At 37.0% G+C, this 20,240-nt stretch overlaps 1 protein-coding gene across 3 annotated transcripts in view; it reads left to right on the top strand.

Moving 5' to 3' along the window:
* Ent2 (Equilibrative nucleoside transporter 2) overlaps positions 1–20,240 on the top strand; it is a 500,966-nt gene that overhangs the window by 388,406 nt on the left and 92,320 nt on the right. For all 3 annotated transcript variants that reach the window (XM_090384300.1, XM_090384301.1, XM_090384302.1), the window contains one exon: positions 2,392–2,487. In XM_090384300.1, coding sequence (XP_090240426.1) covers positions 2,392–2,487 — 96 coding nt within the window. The remainder of the gene's footprint in view (positions 1–2,391; positions 2,488–20,240) is intronic.

Here is a 20,240-nt window from a genome sequence, read left to right as displayed (position 1 = left end):
TTCTCATGGCACTATTTTGTCAGCATTAGTCATCCTAAACCAGGAATTTGAATTCATCCATTTTATTGACAACATTCCTGACATGACTGTAGATCCAGTTAAGACTTAAGTATTCTTCTGTGGTATACATGCCTTGAAGTTTAGTTGTTTTCCCTAGCTTTATCATCCCACTCATTTCAAACATTGCCATTCTCACAAGCTTGCCAACGTCTGCTGTTGCAACAAGCAAGAAAAATTGAGATGTGTGAAAGCATTACTTTTACCCATATCATCAGATAAAAGTGTGTCTATATTATTCTTCTTTCCCCCCACTAACTAGCAGTTTCCCTGAACCCTTAAGGTATCCTCAATGATACTGGCAAAAACCCTTTCACCACCTTTGTTCAAATAAATACAAAATATATAACAATAATAATAATAATAATAATAATAATCCTTCTCTGCAAAATAGCTTCCTTCTACCTACAAGTTTAACCATGCTGATAAAAGCCCCCCCCCCTAATCAACAAGGCTTTTAGCATATAATCTCTCCTCTAATGTCTGGCAGAATTGCAGACAAATTCATATTTTGACATATCTCATGGCATTTTTTTCAGCTTGGTCCTATATTTATCCAACAAATTAAGTCATGTTCATTTAATATCACTAGTCATCACCTGAATAATAGTGCTCTCTTTACTCTCCACATAATCTGACAATCTGTTAGTAACATCATCAATTGTTGCTCCTGCCAAAACACCTTGGTAACTTTGTGGTATTACACTTAGGGTGATAGAAAATGAAAAAGATCTGGGAATAATTGTGCAGTCAGATATGAAGTTTTCTGAGCAAATGCAGACAGGCTGCCAGAGAAGGTCATGGAGTATTGTCAATGATATACTGGAATTTTGCTAGTAGGGAAAAGGAGATGATTATCTCTTTGTATAAGGCAATGGTCAAGCAACTCTACATCTTTCCTAAAATTAGGCCTCCAGACCTGTATGCAGTACTCAAGACGTGGCCTGGCCTGGGCCTTGAATGGGTTGAGCACGCTGAATTCTGATGGGATTCTTCTGCATGCTCTTTGAGTAGACCAGGGTTTAAGCCCCTGATGGCTAAATATGTTTGATCTGCCAACCCGCACTGCACCAGTGTGGCAGATTATGGTCCATTTCCCTCAACAGGAATTGTTGAGGAGGCTTCCATCCTGCAGTGGGTTGATAATGGCTGCAATTTACTTTACTTTACTTATTATCACATAAGTATTACAATGGATTCAAATAAATACTAAGTAAACATGTCTGTATAAAAATAAATGAAACCAATCTTCTATTTTGAAATAAATAATCAGTTTTCTGATCTTTGATTGATGAACATGTGGAAATAAATGGTAAATAAACTGACACCCAACTGCAACACTAACAAAATTTCCAGTGACTTGCGAAAATGATGATTAAGCATAGGTCAATAAACTACAACGCACTTCATTAGGGAAAAATTCTTGGTTTGACTAACCTGATAAAATACAGTATATATTTTTAATTAGAATTAGAAAACATTCTTCACTGCATATATATATATAAGTAAAAAAATTTACTTAATTAAGGTTCCTGTATAATCATCAGGTAACAATATACTAATATTAACAGTCTGTATGTCTATATGTATTAATACAATGTTAATAATATATGTATAACAATAATATATTTTGGTGGGGATTAAGATCAGATGTCTGGTAGACAAAATTTTTGTTTAAATTTAATTCTTAACTTTTCTGAATTATTTCTCATAAGTTAAATTCTTTCTGGTAACTTCAGTAGCTAAATTTAACTTCAGCAGTAGACAAAGTTTTGGTAATAATTTAATTTCTGTTATATATTGTAAGTTCAAATTTTACTTAAATAATGTTTGTTACAAGATCCATTTTCAATACATCATCTAAGGGCATCGTTACTCAGATGGCCTGCATGTATTTCTGGTTTGAGTCATATGTCTGTTGCTTGTATAGCCTGTGGCATGTATTCTTGTACGTATTCATGTAAGGTCAGTCTAGTAGACAATAAAAAAAAGCTCCAATCTGAAATTAAAATGTGGCTATTCTAAGAGTAATTGCTCTGAACACATACTTTACTATTTTGTGGCGGGGGGGCATTTAAATTGGATATTGAATGTTAACATTATTATTGAATTATATCTTTTTTACTAGGCTTTGTGATTACAAGTGCGTGGACACACACACACACACACACACACACACTGATGTGCTAATAAAAAATGCTCATTTAATTTGACAGAATACTCATGCTGCAGATATACAATTATTTGTTTTATTTTATTAGGCATTTTTATTATTGTTGTTATTATTTTTGTTTCTACCTTGATAAGACTAAAGTATTATTATATGCATTTTAGCGTTTTTATAGGTATCATGAAAAGCAAGCTTTCAAGATTGCTGCAGATAAAAGAGTAGGACAAGGAAAACCACCATTCTGGGAAATTTTTAAAAGAGTAAGTTTGTTGTTTGATCCTTAACAATGACTTAGTTCATTAACGAGAAGGTTACATACAGTCCTAATCATTCAAAAAAATATATATAGATTAAGATAAAAATAAGTAAAACAAATGCCAGAAGCATGGGCCCCGGATGCCAAGCATATTTGGAGGCCAAGTGATATTTCTGCGATCTATAGAGTGCTTTTCAAAAATGACCAAAGTTATTTCTAACTTCCTACATTTCTCTCAACTGTCTTATTTTTAAAACCATTCTATACTTGAAAAGCCACAAGTTAGAACACAGAAAAGAGTAAGTCTTTATTTATCCATATACTTCTAGTTCCACTAACCAACTAACACTTCAACCACTTGGCCTCCTAGCGGCATTGCTCCTGTCTCCCCGTGAGGAGGCCAGAAATCTCGGCAGAAAAGTCCTCTTGCTGAAAGGAGCGAACATAGCAAATACAGATCATGTAGACATCGAAAATGATAATGCAAAGAGACAGAAGACTGATTGGATGGAGCAATCCCAATTGTTCTTAATCTTCCACTCTCTTAATAGTCAGCCTATGAGAAAACTGTCTCCCTTTGTTATACAGAAACAGCTTGAGTGTATTGCAGGATCTCCAAGATGGTGAAGAGACTGCAATCAGGAGACCTAATAGAAACCATGAACCAAAGACATTCTAAAAAGCTTTTACAACTAACAAGCTTTACTGGCATTCCAGTAAAAATATCTCCTCATGCAACCCTAAATTCATCTAAGGGTGTCGTATCTTGTTGGGATTTATTAAATGTCACCGAAAAAGAAATAACCCAAGGACTGTGGGGACAATGTAATTGAAGCAAAAAAGAATAATGATTAAAAAAGATAATCAACTGACACCTACCAGAAATATTATTGTTACCTCCAATATGCTCAACTTGCCCTCCTCTGTAAAAGCAGGTTATTTACTTTGTCGCATTCGCCCCTGCATTCAGAACCCTTTAAGATGTTATAAATGCCAAAAGTATAGCCACTCTCAAACTGTATGTAGAAGTATTCCTGTCTGCCCCAATTGTGGGTCCTAAGACCACATACAAAGTAACTGTACAAAACTGACCTGCCCAAATTGCAAAGGTAACCATCCTGCGTATTCCAAGACATGTGAAAAGTGGAAAACCAAGAAAAAATATATAATAAATTACAAGGTTGAGAACAAAGTTGGTTACCAAGAAGTGAGAAAACTAGTTGTACAAAACAAACAAAAATATTACCTATGCAAATGCTGTAAAAAAATACCAAGCAGTCTCCGTTCAAACTGTTGTCACAGTTCTCACTACTAAAGCAATCTCTGATTGGGTTAGAAATTTCCTCTCTGAGCTACAACCAAGTGTACGTAAGCAACAATCCAAGACTTCAGCCCAAGAAAATAATACTCCTCTGACAATACCAATGGTATCTTCTCCTCCAGTGATTGCTACCACATCCCATATTACAGACTCAAATGCTATGAAATATATTCAGGAGATGATCATGGACACAGATGCACATCTATACAGGAAGATCCTAGTTTAGGAATCTATGCAGAAGAAAAAGAAGAAATGGACACTGGTTGGCCAGTTTTCCCAAAAAAAGCTAAACCAAAATTGGAATGTCATAAACCAGTGACTTTCAAAAAGCAGTCAGATTCAGATCCATCAACTAAACACAAATAATGCCTCATATTTTACAATGGAACTGCAGAGGCTTTCGTTGCAACACAGACGATATCCAAGATCTAATTAACTGTTATTCTCCAGTTGCCCTTTGTCTTCAGGAAACTTACTTAACTTTGCAAATTTCTCCTTTGATAAAGAAATATTTACAGTTTATCGATGAGATCAAAATACAGGTAAAGCTGCACGTGGTGGTGTAGCAATTCTAATAAATTCAAGGATCCCAACTAAATATATCCCACTTCAAACTGAAATAGAAGCTTTTGCTCTCCATATAGCAATAATACTAGTCTCACTCTACTTACAGCCAAACCATACTTACTCTTTAAAAGATCTTGAAGACCTCTTCATACAGATACCTCCACCTCTCTGTATATTAGGGGACTTTAACGGGCACCACCCCTTATGGGGCGCTCCTAAATTAAATAGACAGGGCGAACTTACTGTAAACTTTTTAGAGGCACTGGATCTAATATACCTTCCACATACCGGTAAGGGTATCCACGTGTTTGCAACTCCGCTGAACGAGAAGTTCTTTAGCCATATTTAGCCGCTTGATTGAATATTTTTTACATAGAATTATTTCTGTAAGTAGCTTATAGACCTAGTAAGGATCGTTAGTTTATTCTGAATTGAGACAGCGAGATTTGAAAGTTAATTAATACTTAAGTGTCTGTAGATTTACCGTTCGTTACTTTCCCGCCTTTGTGATACGATAGTTAAATACCGTACTAGATAGCGTTAGTTGAACTTCGTTAGCAGTTAAATTGTACTTTTAAATAAATACATATAACGACTTAGATTACAAACGTAATATAATGAATTATATTTAACATAATTAATAACATAACATAATTAATTATAATTAATTAATTAATTAATAGAATCATGACTCAGACCAGAGCAGCAAAGCAAAAGGCTCAAGCTAATGGAAGTGCTGTGGCTCAGAGCAGAACTGAGGGGGGCAGTTGTCCTCTGACTCACAGCCTTATAAAATGCACTGTTTGCTTGATGTTTGCAGAGCAATCGGGTACTGGACATGATACCGCCATGGGGGATGTCTTTGTGTGTGCGCGATGCAAGGAGTGTGTCGATATCAAGCAACAACTCAGCGTTCTTGTGGGCCTATATGAGAGCTTGAAGGACAGGGTGGATGCCCTCGAAGAAACTAAATTGAGGGGCCCATCAAGCTCTCAGCTGCCCACATCAACGCCAGAGCTTGCACTTGGGCATCACGTGACACAGAGGCAACCCCCAAGGCAGAATGCGCAGGTCCCGAAGGAACTAGTAGTTGTTGGTGACTCTATTGTCAGGGAAACAGGGAACATGCTTTGTAAAAAGGATAGGTGGAACAGGACCAGGGTATGTCTGCCAGGGGCAAAGGTTCATGACGTTGTAGAGCGAATATCATCTTTTAAGGGCACAAAAGGTGATATAGTTGTACACGTTGGCACTAATGATATTAAGAGTAGGAGACCGGCAGAATTACTTAACAAGTACAGGTCACTGTTGAACAAAAGCCGAGAATTAGGGTTGAATTTGAAAGTGTGTGCAATTCTGCCCGGACACGATAGGAGGGAGTATATGATGAGAGCCTTGTCGATCAATTCGGCCCTGGAGAGATTGTGCAAGGCTCAAGGGGTAGAATTTTTTTCAGCCTGGACTGTACTTGTTAACAGGAGAGATTGCTTCTACAGGGATGGGATACACTTAAATAGAAAGGGTGCAAGAATATTTGCTGATGCTATCGAGGCAGTGTTAGGTGGGTCGGAAAACTGCTAGCTTAGGGGGAGACAAAGACCAATAGATTGACAGTAGCCACTGGCAGAGGTGAAAGAGATTCTTGCACTGCTTCTATTAGAATGAGCAGAAGCCTGAAAAACAAGATGCATGATATTTCAGAGACTGCTGGGAGCCATTGCGGTACAAGTAAACACATGGGTTGTGTTAGGGTAGCTAAGAATAGAAACAGGTGCAGGTATACTTGCGTGTACACCAGTGCTAGGAGTTTAGTAAATAAATTTGATGAATTTGAGGTATTGCTCAAAAACATCAAAGGCAGATATTGTTGGGATATCAGAGACGTGGTGTCACACAGATATAAGGGATGCAGAACTGGAATTTGGGGAGTACAACGTCTACAGAAAGGATAGACAGGATAGGAAGGGGTTATGCTATTAGTTAAGAAACACATAAAAACCAAGGAAGTGAAGCCAGTCGACATCGCTGGACAGTGCAGTGTTGAGTCAGTTTGGTGTGACATAAGCATTGGGAGATCAAAATTGAGAGTAGGAGTGTGTTATAGGCCTAATGACTCTGATGAGTATAATAAGAAACTGTACAGGGAAATAGAGTGGGCCAGTAAATCAGAGAGTCTTATAATGGGAGATTTTAATTTCCCAGATATTGACTGGAATTTGGGGGCTGGTCACTCACACACTAGCAAGGCTTTTGTGGATTTATTGGATGATTCTTTTCTACATCAGCATGTTCGGGAGGCAATTAGAGGGAGTAATACTCTTGATTTGATTATCAGTAGTGATTCTTCATGCATTAAGAATCTGTAGATAAATGAACCACTAGGTGGCAGTGATCACAGTGTGCTGAAGTGGGATTTACTCAAAGAGGTAACTACCATTAGGGGTAAAGGGAAGGGTTATTGCTTTCCTAAAGGCGACTACGATGGACTGAGACAGTATTTAAATTCTATACAGTGGGGCCAACTGATGATGTTACCAACAGCAAATTCAAAATGGGAAGCATTCAAAGAATTTATCTTGGAAGCTACTAGGCTTTACATACCAACTATGAAATATTGTTCAAGGTTTAGGTCTAAATGGATGTCAGATGAACTAATGAGACATATGGCAGAGAAGAAAAATGCATGGGATACATACAAATTAACACGTGACACAGAAGCCTATGATAGTTACAAGTTGATCTGTAACCAAGTTACAAAGGAGGTTAGGTGAGCGAAGGCAGACTACGAGAAATCTTTGGCAAGGGATGCAAAGAAAAACAGCAAAGAGAAGGGGATGAATCAGATTGGTCACTTGATATCGATGGGTCAACTGTTGATGATCCTGCTCAGGCAGCTAACAAAACTAAATGAATATTTTGCATTGACATTCACACATGAGGAGTTATTCAGTAAGGGGAATGCCAGAGGTGTATTCAACTCTGGCAGTAAGCTAGAGAATCTTGTAATATCTGAGAGTAAAGTGGAGGAGAAATTGTTGAAGATAAACACAAGAAAGGCACCTGGGGTGGATGGGATTTATCCAGTTATATTAAAGGAGGCAGCAAAGGAAGTAAGCAAACCCTTAGCCATAATTATGAGAGCTTCCTTGGACTGGAGATGTGCAAATGTGACCCCAATTCACAAAGGAGGATCAAAGGCTAACACAAGTAATTATAGACCTGTGAGCTTAACTTCTGTTCCCGGAAAATTAATAGAGGCACTGGTTAAAGAAGCACTGCAGGATCATCTAGACAAGACTTCAGTTATAGCTTGGACACAGCATGGTTTTGTTAAGGGGAAGTCTTGCCTGACCAATTTGATTGGATACTATGATGCAGTAACAAAAGAACTGGATGCAGGGAATAACTTTGATATTATATACTTGGAGCTTAGAAAGGCTTTTGATACTGTTGCACATGGAAGACTGCTGCACAAATTGGAGCAGTGTGACATTGGGGCAAATTGCTGCTATGGATAAAGGGGTGGTTGAGGGGGAGAAGACAGAGAGTGGTATTCAATGGACACTGCTCATCGTGGACTAATGTTATTAGTGGAGTCCATCAGGGTTCAGTGTTGGGTCCATTATTGTTTTCTGTATTCATAAATGATATTGATGAGGGTATATCAAGCTTAATGTCGAAGTTTGCAGACGATACAAAGGTAGACAGGGTTTTCAAGGACACTACTGACAATATGCTGCTGCAACACGATCTGAAAAGGTTCAGTAGATGGGCTGAGAGGTGGCAAATGAAGTTTATCATTGACAAATGTAAAGTACTACATATGGGAAACAGCAACCCCAGAGCAACGTATCAACTCTGCGGTACTACACTGACAGTGGTAGAGAATGAAAGGGACCTGGGGGTGGTTGTGCAGGCAGATATGAAGTTATCTGAGCAGTGCAGACGGGTTGCAAGAGTAGCTCATGGTGTATTGTCAATGATATATAGGAATTTTTCTAGCATGGATAAGGAGGTGATTATTCCCTTGTATAAGGCAATGGTCAGGCCACACCTAGAGTACTGTATACAGGCTTGGAGGCCTCATTTCAAGAAGGATGTAGAGCTGCTGGAACGAGTACAGAGAAGGGCAGCAAGATTAGTGAATGGAACAAAGGGGTGCTCTTATGAAGAAAGGCTTAAGTTTTGCAAATTACAGTGTCTGAAGACTAGGCACCAAGCGAGGTGATCTGATAGAGGTGTATAAAACCTTGAATGGTTTGAGCATGCTCAATGCTGATGGGATTCTTCCTCTTGCTCAGAATAGTCACCTGAGAGGGCATAAATTCAAATCGAGGAAAGACAGATGTAGGATAGATGTGCGGAAATTTGCCTTTAGCCAGCGGGTGGTTTGTTGGTGGAACAGACTTCCATCCCTTGTCGTGGAAGTTGATAGCCTAAATAAGTTTAAGGCTCAGCTGGACAGGTATTTCGAATGAACAGAGGGGTGAAGTGGAAGTGGTTATTTTTTATTTATTTATTTTTTTTTTTTTTTTTTTTGGCTGATGCTGCACAAGCTTGCTTTCTTACATCAAATGCCTCTACTAATGCTAATGCTAATATTTCTCATTTCCCTGACAATAGGTTCTCCTAATAAAACTAAGTCATTTTGAATCAGAGTAGTTTGCAATTGGTTATTCTGTTCTGGGGCACGAATCCAGAGTGCACCACTTGGTAGGTTGCTAGAGTCTTGAGTCCCTGAAGAGCTCCCAGTTACATTATTCTTGAGTGAAAGTACCCGTTTTTTTTTTTGTGACTCAAATTGTTCTAGCAATGCACCAAATTGTAACTTAAGATCAGTGCACTCCGTACAACGGTGACAAAGAAAAGAATCTCCAAGTGAGCGAGGATTATCCACTAGGTCAACCTTGGAATACATGTCCCAGGTTCTGCAAAGGATAAAATCATGTCTCACCTGGAAATCGCATTGGCTATTTCCTTATGGGTCATGGTACCCTCTGATGAAGTGTTCAGGGCAGATCTTTTAAGATGCCTCCGTAGCCAGGTGGGCAGGTGCAGCAGTGCGTAGGGTGACTTGGCGCATTATGGCCTTAGCTGCCAATGCACCATAAAAAAATCAAATCAAATCAAATCAAGCAGTGCATAGCACACACTTCTTGATTAGATCGGGGTTCAAGCCCGTGACCACCAATTACGGGGGATGCGGAAAGGTCAGGGAATGACCACCGCACATCCCCAGAGCAGTATGGCCTTTGTTGCTAATGCTCCTAAAAAAAAAACCAAATAACAATAATAAGATCTTTTAATAACCATTATGAAATTTACTAATTATTAATAAAATAAACTGTCAAAAAGTTATATTTATAATATATAAAAAAATCAAACTATTAGAGAGAAAAAAAATTATTAAAATAAACTTGACAGTATACTAAATAACCTTTAAAATCCTGCTTTACTTCACTAATTCTGCTTTAAAACCCCTCTTGTCTATACTTCTTTAATGTTGCTATTAAGAGTTATAATAGGCACACCTACTCTCCATGAATCCCAATGGTAGAATGGTGTAGGTGTAGTCCCCTGATGAAATACCAGCATTGTGTATTAATACAGTTGATTCCGGTTATTTGGGACACATTGGGACTAGTGCATTTTGGCCCGATTAAGCGGCTGCCCCAATTATCCGAAGTTTCAAGTAAATAGTTAAAAATACAATTTATCCCTCCCCCCGTTACAATTAGTTCACTGTACAATCAAATCACTTTACGACGAACTCACCACAGTAAAGTACCATTCATGTAAGCGCCGGTCATTGTGATCACGTTTGTGAATTGAATTTTAATTCTATTAAACAGCGATTCTAATTAGCGAAAATAGGAGGAATATTATCCACAGGCTATAAAAGTAAAGATATATTAGGCATAAATTTACTCTTTATTACCTTACTAATTAAAAAATTAAATGATACGTGAAAATCGGAAGAATATACGTGATAATCGGAATAATTAATACATACTGTAATATGTACATACTAACTAGTTGACATTTCTGTTCACTGACATTTGTGGGTGGGGGTTAAAATTTAAAACAGTAAAAAGATAAGCAATCAATAACAAAGGACATGGCACACACAAATTGCAAGTAACACAACATGCGCAAGTGAGAACGGAGTAACAAATTACGAAGCTTTAAAAATAGGAATGAAGAGAAGATTGTGAAAATTATTTTTTTTTATATGATTGAAGATTCCATGGAAGTGTAAACACGTTTTACCACAATAACCCACAGAATTCCAGCCGTCGGTATTACCGCAAATTCAATAAGATCGAGTTTACTGCCCATTTATGATAGATTGCACTAACAGAAAAGCCGAATAAACAGGTGACTGCTAATTGTTTTTATTGTTTTATGGTTGTGACCTCCAGAAATCCGACCGAATTACGTGGTGGGGTCGGAGACAATCGTAGGGTAATCTCCAGTGCCGAGGTCTCCTGCCCCGATTAAACGGCATTTTGTCCCAATTAAGCGAAGTAAACCTTGACTATTTTCCCAATTGGTTTTTGTTTTTTAAGATTTGCCCCATATAAACGGCTGCCCCGATTAACTGGTGACCCAAATAACCGGAATCCACTGTATATATATTTTAGCTTGCATCTGATTTTATATTTTGTTATTTTCTCTTTAGACTATTAACCAAATTATTCCTCCTTTATCTGATGCTTGCTAATCCTTTATATATTTAACTAAACATTTTTGCTTTGCAGATCCCTACCCCCATTGGCTTACTAATTCGGCCTATAATTTGATTTAATTCATCATATCATATAGGATATTCTCATTCTTTTTTCTTCTGACTTTTTCCTTCTAGTTTTGGCATTTTCTTCAATTTACACCTCCATCTACGCACTTTTAAATAGTTTTTTCCCTACCTCATATTAGCATTAATAGAGGCATACAATGCAAGAAAGCAAGCTTATGCAGCATCAGCCGAAAAAAACCCACCATTTCACCCCTCCATTCATTCCAAACGCCTGTCCAGCTCAGCGTTAAATTTATTTAGGCTATCAACTTCCACAACAAAAGATCGAAGTCTGTTCCACCAATCAACTACCCGTTGGCTAAGGCAAATTTCTGCACATCTATTCTACAACTGTATTTCTTCAATTTGAATCTAACCCCCCTCAGGCTCTAAATCTGAGAAAGGGTATCATCAGCATTAGCATCAGCATTCGGCATGGTCAACCCATTCAAGGCCTTATACACCTCAATCAGATCACCTCGCATGTGTCTACTCTCCAGGTGCTGCAATTTGCAGAACTTAAGCCTTTCTTGGTAAGAGCACCCCTTTGTTCCCCTCATCAATCTTGTTGCTGTTCTTTGCACTCGTTCTAGCAACTCTTAGTTGCTAGAACGAGTGTAAAATAAGGTTTCCAGACCTGTACACAGTACTCAAGGTGTGGCCTGACCATTGCCTTATACAACGGAATAATCACCTCCCTGTCTCTGCTAGAAAAATTCCTATATATCATTGACAATACACCATGAGCTACTCTTGCAGCCCATCTGCACTGCTCAGAGAACTTCATATCTGCCTGCACAACAACCACCCCCAGGTCCCTTTCATTCTCTACCACTGTCAGTGTAGTACAACAGAGTTGATACGTTTCTCTGGGGTTGCTGTTTCCCATGTGTAGTACTTTACATTTGTCAATGTTAAACTTCATTTGCCACCTCTCAGCCCATCTGCTCAACCTTTCCAGATCCTGTTGCAGCAGCATAGTGTCAGTAGTGTCCTTGACAACCCTGCCTACCTTTGTATCGTCTGCAAACTTCGACATTAAGCTTGATATACCCTCATCAATATCATTTATGAATACAGAAAACAATAATGGACCCAACACTGAGCCCTGAGGGACTCCACTAATAACATTAGTCCACGACGAGCAGTGTCCATTGATTACCACTCTCTGTCTTCAGTCCTTACAGAAGTGTACCGGGCATTTTCAGGAGCTTTCATCAAATTATCTTTTAAAATTAAGTCTCCCGCTTCGATCCGAAATTGAAATAAATTACGTAAATTGCCAGAATCACTCCTTTTTCCCCATAACGGCAATTCATGTGGGGCACAAAATACAATAGCTGATAAAATAGAACCTAATTTAATTCTATTGGACTCTAGTTTTTTGTATTGATTTATCAATTTGACAAATTATATCTTTTTATGGATGTTTGTGGATTGTTATAAAAATCTGTGCATCAATGGCAGCTTCTTTGTGCCATTGAGATGATGTGTGATTTCTGGTGGCTTGGTTAAAATATTTATTTTTATAAATGGAGTTTTTATAAATGCGTCTTGGCAGCCCCGATGTACTTTTGGTACAAACAAAACACAATATTTGCAAAACACACATTTTTTGTAGTTTTGAATAACACAATCATGGTGAGTATTCCTCTAACCAAGCAAATCTAAACTGTCTCTTTCCAGAAGAATCTTTTTTGAAATCATAGTCCTTGTTGGGAACATAAGTATTAGAAAGGATTTCAAATTTTAAAGTTGGTGTTATAGCAGAAACTCCAACGAAGAACCAATATCATATTCTAATAAATTATTTGATGAAATTGACTCGACAGAGTCATTTTGAATCGATGTTCCAGGAATCGGATTAACTTGTGCATCCGAAGGCATACATTTTTCCCTGCTCAATTTCTATTTTACGTCTTTTTGCATTTTTTTCTTGGGAAGAAAAATAATTCCTTATAACCATTCTGAAAGAGGGAAAACACAAATAAGAAAATGTTTTTTTAGAATAAAACTATAAATACATTATTTTCATTTTACATCGATTTTAATGATCTTTAATTCTTGGGAAAAAAAAGTATACGGAATTAATACAGTTTTAGCATAATTTTCATATATAAAAAAATTGACCGGCATATTTAATTAAAAATTAATTAATTGATAAACCCCAAAACCCTAAATTAAATTATTTCAGTTTAAAATTGAAAAAAAATCATAAAACTAACAAGTAAAATAATATTAAATTACATACACTTACTTTTAAAAATGTATTTTTCGTTTTAAATTTGCTTCACTATAAATTTACAATTCACAATTCACTCACTAGTTTAGTGAGTCACTGAGGGCAAACGAACTGATTGCTGTTCACAACAGTAATGAGCATTTTTTTCACAAATCAGAAAAAAAATAAACCAAAAACAGGAACACATGTTTTATTGCTGCAATAGATGAAACACGTGTTCTATGGTTACCCCGCCGAGGGCCGAAACCAGCCAACCTAATTAAATTTTAAGGCAGAAAAAGGGTCCCATGGTTGACGGTGTAAGGTTACATATCTCAATCACTTTTATGTTTATAATTTGTGGAATTTTTTACTCGATCCTTGGGGGGGGGGAAGTGCCCCGTTTGCCTCTCTCTGTGGATGCCCATGATCAGGGGTAAAGGGGTGGGTTTTTGCTTTCGTAAAGGTGACTGTGGTGCTCTGAGACAGTATTTAAATTCTATACGGTGGGACCAACTGATGATGTTACCAACAGCAAATTCAAAATGGGAAGCATTCAAGGAACTAATCTTGGAAGCTACCAGGCTTTACATACCAACTAAGAAATGTTGTTCAAGGTTTAGGCCTAAATGGATGTCAGATGAACTAATGAGACATGTGACAGAGAAGAAAAATGCATGGGATACATATACATTAATGGATGACATGGAAACCTTTGATAGATATAAGCTGATCTGTAATCAAGTCACAAAGGAGATTGAGAAGGCAAACGCAGATTATGAGAAATCTTTGGCAAAGGATGCAAAGAAAAACAGCAAAGAGTTCTTTACCTATATAAGCTCTAGAAAGAAAGGGATGAATCAGATTGGTCCACTGGATATTGATGGTTCAACTGTTGATCCTGCTCAGGTGGCTAACAAACTAAATGAGTATTTTGCATCTACATTCACACATGAGGAGTAATTTAGGGAGGGGAATGCCAGAGGTGAATTAAGCTCTGGCAGTGAGCTAGATGATTTTGTAATAACTGAGCGGAAAATGGAGGAGAAATTGTTGAAGATAAACATAAAAAAGGCGCCCGGGGTGGGTGGGATCTATCCAGTTATATTAAAGGAGGCAGGAAAGGAAGTAAGCAAACCCTTAGCCATAATTATGAGAGCTTCCTTGGACTCAGGGGAGGTACCCATGGACTGGAGATGTGCTAATGTGACCCCAATTCACAAAGGAGGATCAAAGGGCGACACAAGTAATTATAGACCTATTAGTTTAACTTCTGTTCCAGGAAAATTAATGGAGGCACTGGTTAAAGAAGCACTGCAGGATCATCTAGACAAGACTTCAGTTATAGCTTGGACATGTCATGGTTTTGTTAAGGGAAAGTCTTGCCTGACCAATTTGATTGGATACTATGAAGTGGTCACAAAGGAACTGGATGCGGGGAATAACTTTGATATCATATATTTGGATCTTAGAAAGGCTTTTGATACTGTTGCACATGGAAGACTGCTGAACAAATTGCTACTATGGATAAAGGGATGGTTGAGTGGAAGAAGACAGAGTAGTAATCAATGGACACTGCTCATCATGGACTAATGTTATTAGTGGAGTCCCTCAGGGTTCAGTGTTGGGTTCATTGTTGTTTTCTGTATTTAGAAATGATAATGATGATGGTATATCAAGCTTAATATCCAAGTTTGCAGACGATACGAAGGTTGGTAGGGTTGTAAAGGACACTAATGACAGAATGCTTCTGCAACGGGATCTAGAAAAGTTGAGCTGAGAGGTGGCAAATGAAGTTTAACATTGACAAAAGTAAAGTACTACATATGGGAAGCAGCAACCCCAGAGTAACGTATCAACTCTATGGTACTACACTGACAGTGGTAGAGAATGAAAAGGACCTGGGGGTAATTGTGCAGGCAGATGTGCAGTCAAGTGAAAAGAGTAGCTCATGGTGTCTTGTCAATCATATACAGGAATTTTTCTAGAAGGGAAAAAGAGGTGATTATCCCCTGTATAAGGCGATGGGCAGGCTACACCTTGAGTACTGTATGCAGGTCTGGAGGCCTCATTTTAAGAAGGATGTAGAGCTGTTGGAATGAGTACAGAGAAGGGCAACAAGATTAGTGAATATAACAAAGGGTTGCTCTTACGAAGAGTGGCTTAAGTTTTCAGATTACAGTGCTTGGAGACTAGGCACCTGTGAGGTGATCTGATTAATGGTTTGAGCATACTCAGTGCCGATGAGATTCTTCCTCTTGCTCAGAATAATCACCTAAGAGTGCATAAATTCAAATTGAGGAAAGACAGTTGTAGGATAGATGTGCAGAAGTTTTCTTTTAGCCATCAGGTAGTTGATAGATGGAACAGACTTCTATCTTTTGTTGTGGAAGTTGATAGCCAAAATAAATTTAAGGCTGAGCTGGACAGGTATTTGGAACGAACGGACGGGTGAAATCAGAGCGGTTTTTTTTTTTTTTTTTGGGCTGATGCTGCATAAGTTTGCTTTCTTGCATCCTATGCCTATACTAATGCTAATGCTCATTGTCTCCCTTTTCGGAAGCATGTACTTATGTGAACAGATGTTTTCTAGAATGAAACACTCCAAGTCAAAATTGAGAACAAAAATTACTGATTGTTGTCTGGAGCTTCTTGTTGTTGTTGTTGTTGGAGGTTTTATGGCGCAATGGCAGCTAAAGGCCATTATATGCCAATCATCTGGAGCACTGCCTCCGGTTAGCTATCACAGAAATAGTTTCTGACATTGAATTATTAGTAAAAAAATAAACAGAGTCAGTTTCTCATTAACTGGATGTTTCATTGCTTTTGTATTGTAATAAAATTTCTTATAAATGCAATTGGATTCATTCTTTTGAGTTTAAAATTTAAACCATCTCTAGGTTTACAAAACAAAGTTATTACATGGAGTTGAATTCAGAAACAACTCTTAAGGGTTGAGTCGAAAAAATGAAAAGAATCACATTATAGTAAAGTGCATGAACAACACTGCAATTGGTTTTAAGCATTTTTACTCAAAAAATGTTCCCATTGGTGTTGCTTCTGAATTCGAACCTAAAAGTGGTATATAAAACTTTTCTATTGTATGGCCCGCATTGTGTACCAAATTTTAACTGCAACTTCCAAAAGGTTGAGCACCCTTGCAGTAAATATATTATAGCAAATCAAATTTCGGCAACCATCTCTGTTATTTAGTGCATGAAACTAATAAATTAAGAAAACTAATAAAATTAAAATTAAATAAGAATTTATTCTATTTTTATTCTTAACTAGTATTATATGGTCTTCTTGTATTTAGTTATTTCATCTCATTAGTATTTGAAAATAGGCGCCTCCGTAGCCAGGTGGGAAGGAGCAGCAGTGCGTAGCGCACGCTTCTTGATTAGACCGGGGTTCGAGCCTGTCACCACCAAATGCGGAGGATGCGGAAAGGTCAGGGAATGACCACCGCATATCCTGGAGCAATATGGCCTTAGTTGCTAATGCTCCTAAAAACCAAATAACAAACAAACAAACAACAATTTGAAAATACTAAAATAATGCTGCATATGTGCTACCTTATGTTTTTCCGTACTACTTGCAAATAATTTTTTTTTTTTTTCCGTTCTGTGATACAGGTAAGGACATTTCACTTTCCCTCTGTGTACTTTTCTACCTTGAATATAATATGCTTGCAGTCTTGCCATGATTTTCCTCTGATTCAGTTCTGTCTTCTCAAAAATAGCATAAATTTCACGGTGTACAAATTAGATGTTTTGCACGTAACTGCCAACTCTGGAATTATGATAGACTTTTTTTTTTTTACTTGATTTGACCCTTCCATGTGTCACTGTCGCAATATAGTTGGTGATAAAGAGTTTCTCTGCCTTTTAACAAAATCTCAGTTTTTTTTTATTTTCACAAAAATTTAATAAAACTATGTTAAAATTGGATATATGTATATTTTTTTTTAGTTTTGTGAATTTCTGCTTATTTTCATTAACAAATTGGCCATCACATGTTCTGTGATGGTCTATTTTCAGATCGAGACTTTTATCATGTCTCAAGTGTGAAGCGCAATGAGACAAGCACTCAAGCGTGACGCACAGTGAGACGAGTACTGCATACAGGTCTCGAGGCCTCATTTTAGGAAGAATGTAGAGTTGCTAGTACCAGTACAAGAGAAGGGCAAGGTTGATGAGGGGAACAAAGGGATGCTCTTCCCAAAAAAGGATTAAGTTCTGCAAATTGCAGTGTCTGGAGACTAGGCACCTGCGAGGTGATCTGCTTGAGGTGTATAAGACATTGAATGGTTTGAGCAGGCTGAATGCTGATGATATTCTCTCTCTTGCTCAGATTACAAAGGGGTCATAAACTCAAATTGAGGAAAGTCAGTTGTAGAATAGATGTGTGGAAATTTACCTTTATCCAGTGCGTAGTTGAACAAACTTCCACCTGTTGTTGTGGAAGTTAATAGCTTAAATAAATTCAAAGAAGAACTGGACAAACTTTTGGAGTGAATGGATGGGTGAAATGGGAAGAGTTTTTTTTTTTTGTTGTTTTTTCTTTTTTTTTTTTTGATGATGCTCTATGTATAAGCTTGCCTTTGCCTTCTTGCATCATTTGCCTCTGCTAATGCTAATGTTTTTCAGTTATGGTAGGACTGTTAAGAATCTCAAGCCTGCCAAACTTTTATATCATCTGCAAACTTCAGCATTAAGCCTGATATAGCTTCATCAATATCATTGATAAATATTTACCTTTTGTACCATATGTAGAAGTGATTTCTAATTTCAAACAGTAGGAAATGGAGTGTAATCAGACATCTGTAAACAATGTGTGCTGCATCGAAAAAAATGCAAAAATAGACGTTGCATTTTGTGATGATAGTGATTATGATGTCGTAGATGCCAATCTTTTGTCATAGAACATAGTCTTCTTCTGGATTGTGTTGATCATGTAAGTGCATTGTTCAGAAATATGTTTCCTGATATATATATATTTTTTTAATTTTTTATCCTCGCCTTTTCCCATTATTATATGGGGTCAGTGTTTTTATTGTTTTGGCATGCAATTTTTACGGCCAGATGCCCTTCCTGACGCCAACCCTCACCCTTTATCCGGGCTGGGAATATGGGATGGTCATTCAGTGACCTGCCGCATCCTCCATATTTGGTCGGTACGGGCTCGAACCCCGGTCTAATCAAGAAGCGTGTGCTATGCACTACTGCCCCTGCCCACCTGGCTACAGAGGCGCCAGATATGTTTCCTGCTAGTGAAATAGCAAAAAAATAATATGGTTGTGTAAAAACAAAAACAAGAAACATTGGTAGTGAAATTGGACAGATGGGAAAAGAAAGAGTAGTGGTGACTCTGAAAAATGGGCAAATTATTACAGATTATTATTATTATTATTATTATTATTATTAGCTATATGGTGCAAGGAAGCCTGAGGCTTATGCTGCACCAGCCAAAAAAAAAATTCCCTAGTTACCCTGAGAGAGAGAGAGAGAGAGAGAGAGAGAGAGAGAGAGAGAGAGAGAGAGAGAGACAAAGACAAAAGTAGAAGGGAATCACCAAGAAAGAGAAGAATGATGATATCCAGCTCAGGACCCTGGGTGTGCCAAGCCCATACTCACCAGATGTGAGCCCCCGGGGTTAGATGTTATCAGTAATCAAAGTGATTCCCATTATGGTGCCCTTATGTAATATAAAATTAATTAAATCAAAATCATCTCTCTCTCTCTCTCTCTTTAAAGATGTGGGATTCGTTCAAAAAAAAACTGTCTGGTGCTTTGTGTTGATAATACATCTGTTATCGTAGGACTATTAACTGGAGTAGCAAGGGCATTAAAAGAAAAGACCGAGAACTTTGTAGTAATAGACTGTCCTTACCATTTATCCTATGGGTGGGAAACCTTTTTAAATGGCAGATCAAATAAAATATCTGTAAGGTACATGGGGGCATTTTTTTTTTTTTTTTTTTCAGCTTTCCACAATTTTTAGGATTATTAAAATGGTGTATAATGATGAAACAAGTGTCATAGACAATTTTATGTTATTTATTGTAATATTTTTTACATACCATACATATAATTAATTTTATTAATAAGAAAAACAAAATACAAATTCAAGATTAAATTTCAAAAATAAAATTCCAGTAACAAAAATTGCAATATTTTATTTTTATAATATTTAATGAGAGATTTGATACTGTTTATTTTTTATCAGTGAATTGATATCTGGATTGAAATTTGTTGTAGCAATGCACAGAGTATTTTCTAAATTTACATCAGAAATTTGGGATCTGTTTTTGAATAAATGTCAATAAAATTAATAAATAAAATCCATTTTTTTTTATCAATCAATCAGTCATAGTATTTATTTGTTATATGACTGTTTTTAATATGTATTTGTCCTATATAAACTATAATATTATTTATAACAGTTATTTTAAAAATAGTGGGGTAAATGTTATAGTTTTCTTTCACCATAAGTTCGGCTTCTAAATTTTCTAATTAAAGATGGTCTCTCTCTTTCCTCCAAGCAGTTTTCATTAAGCTGAAAACTCTTTCTGATGAAGCATTTGATTGTGGAATACTTAATATGGAGCTTACAATTTGAGACAAATTATTTGCCTCTGGAAATTTTGAGAAAAATTGCACACATTTTTTATCAACACATTTCCTTTTCTTCATTACTCAGGGACGGACAAAATGCCTTCAGACTTTTTCATTTTTCTCATTATTAGAATTAATTTTTAACACATCTGTTAGATTCTAATAAGAATTAATTAAAAATACATAAAATCAATAAATTTAGTTTTTTCATTTCTTATCGGGACAAATGTTGGTA

Source organism: Mastigoproctus giganteus, chromosome 11, assembly GCF_048544385.1.
Source record: "Mastigoproctus giganteus isolate SK-2022 chromosome 11, ASM4854438v1, whole genome shotgun sequence".
NCBI lineage: Eukaryota > Metazoa > Arthropoda > Arachnida > Uropygi > Thelyphonidae > Mastigoproctus > Mastigoproctus giganteus.
Note: the sequence above shows the minus strand (reverse complement) of the source record. Positions and strands in the feature narration are given on the sequence as shown.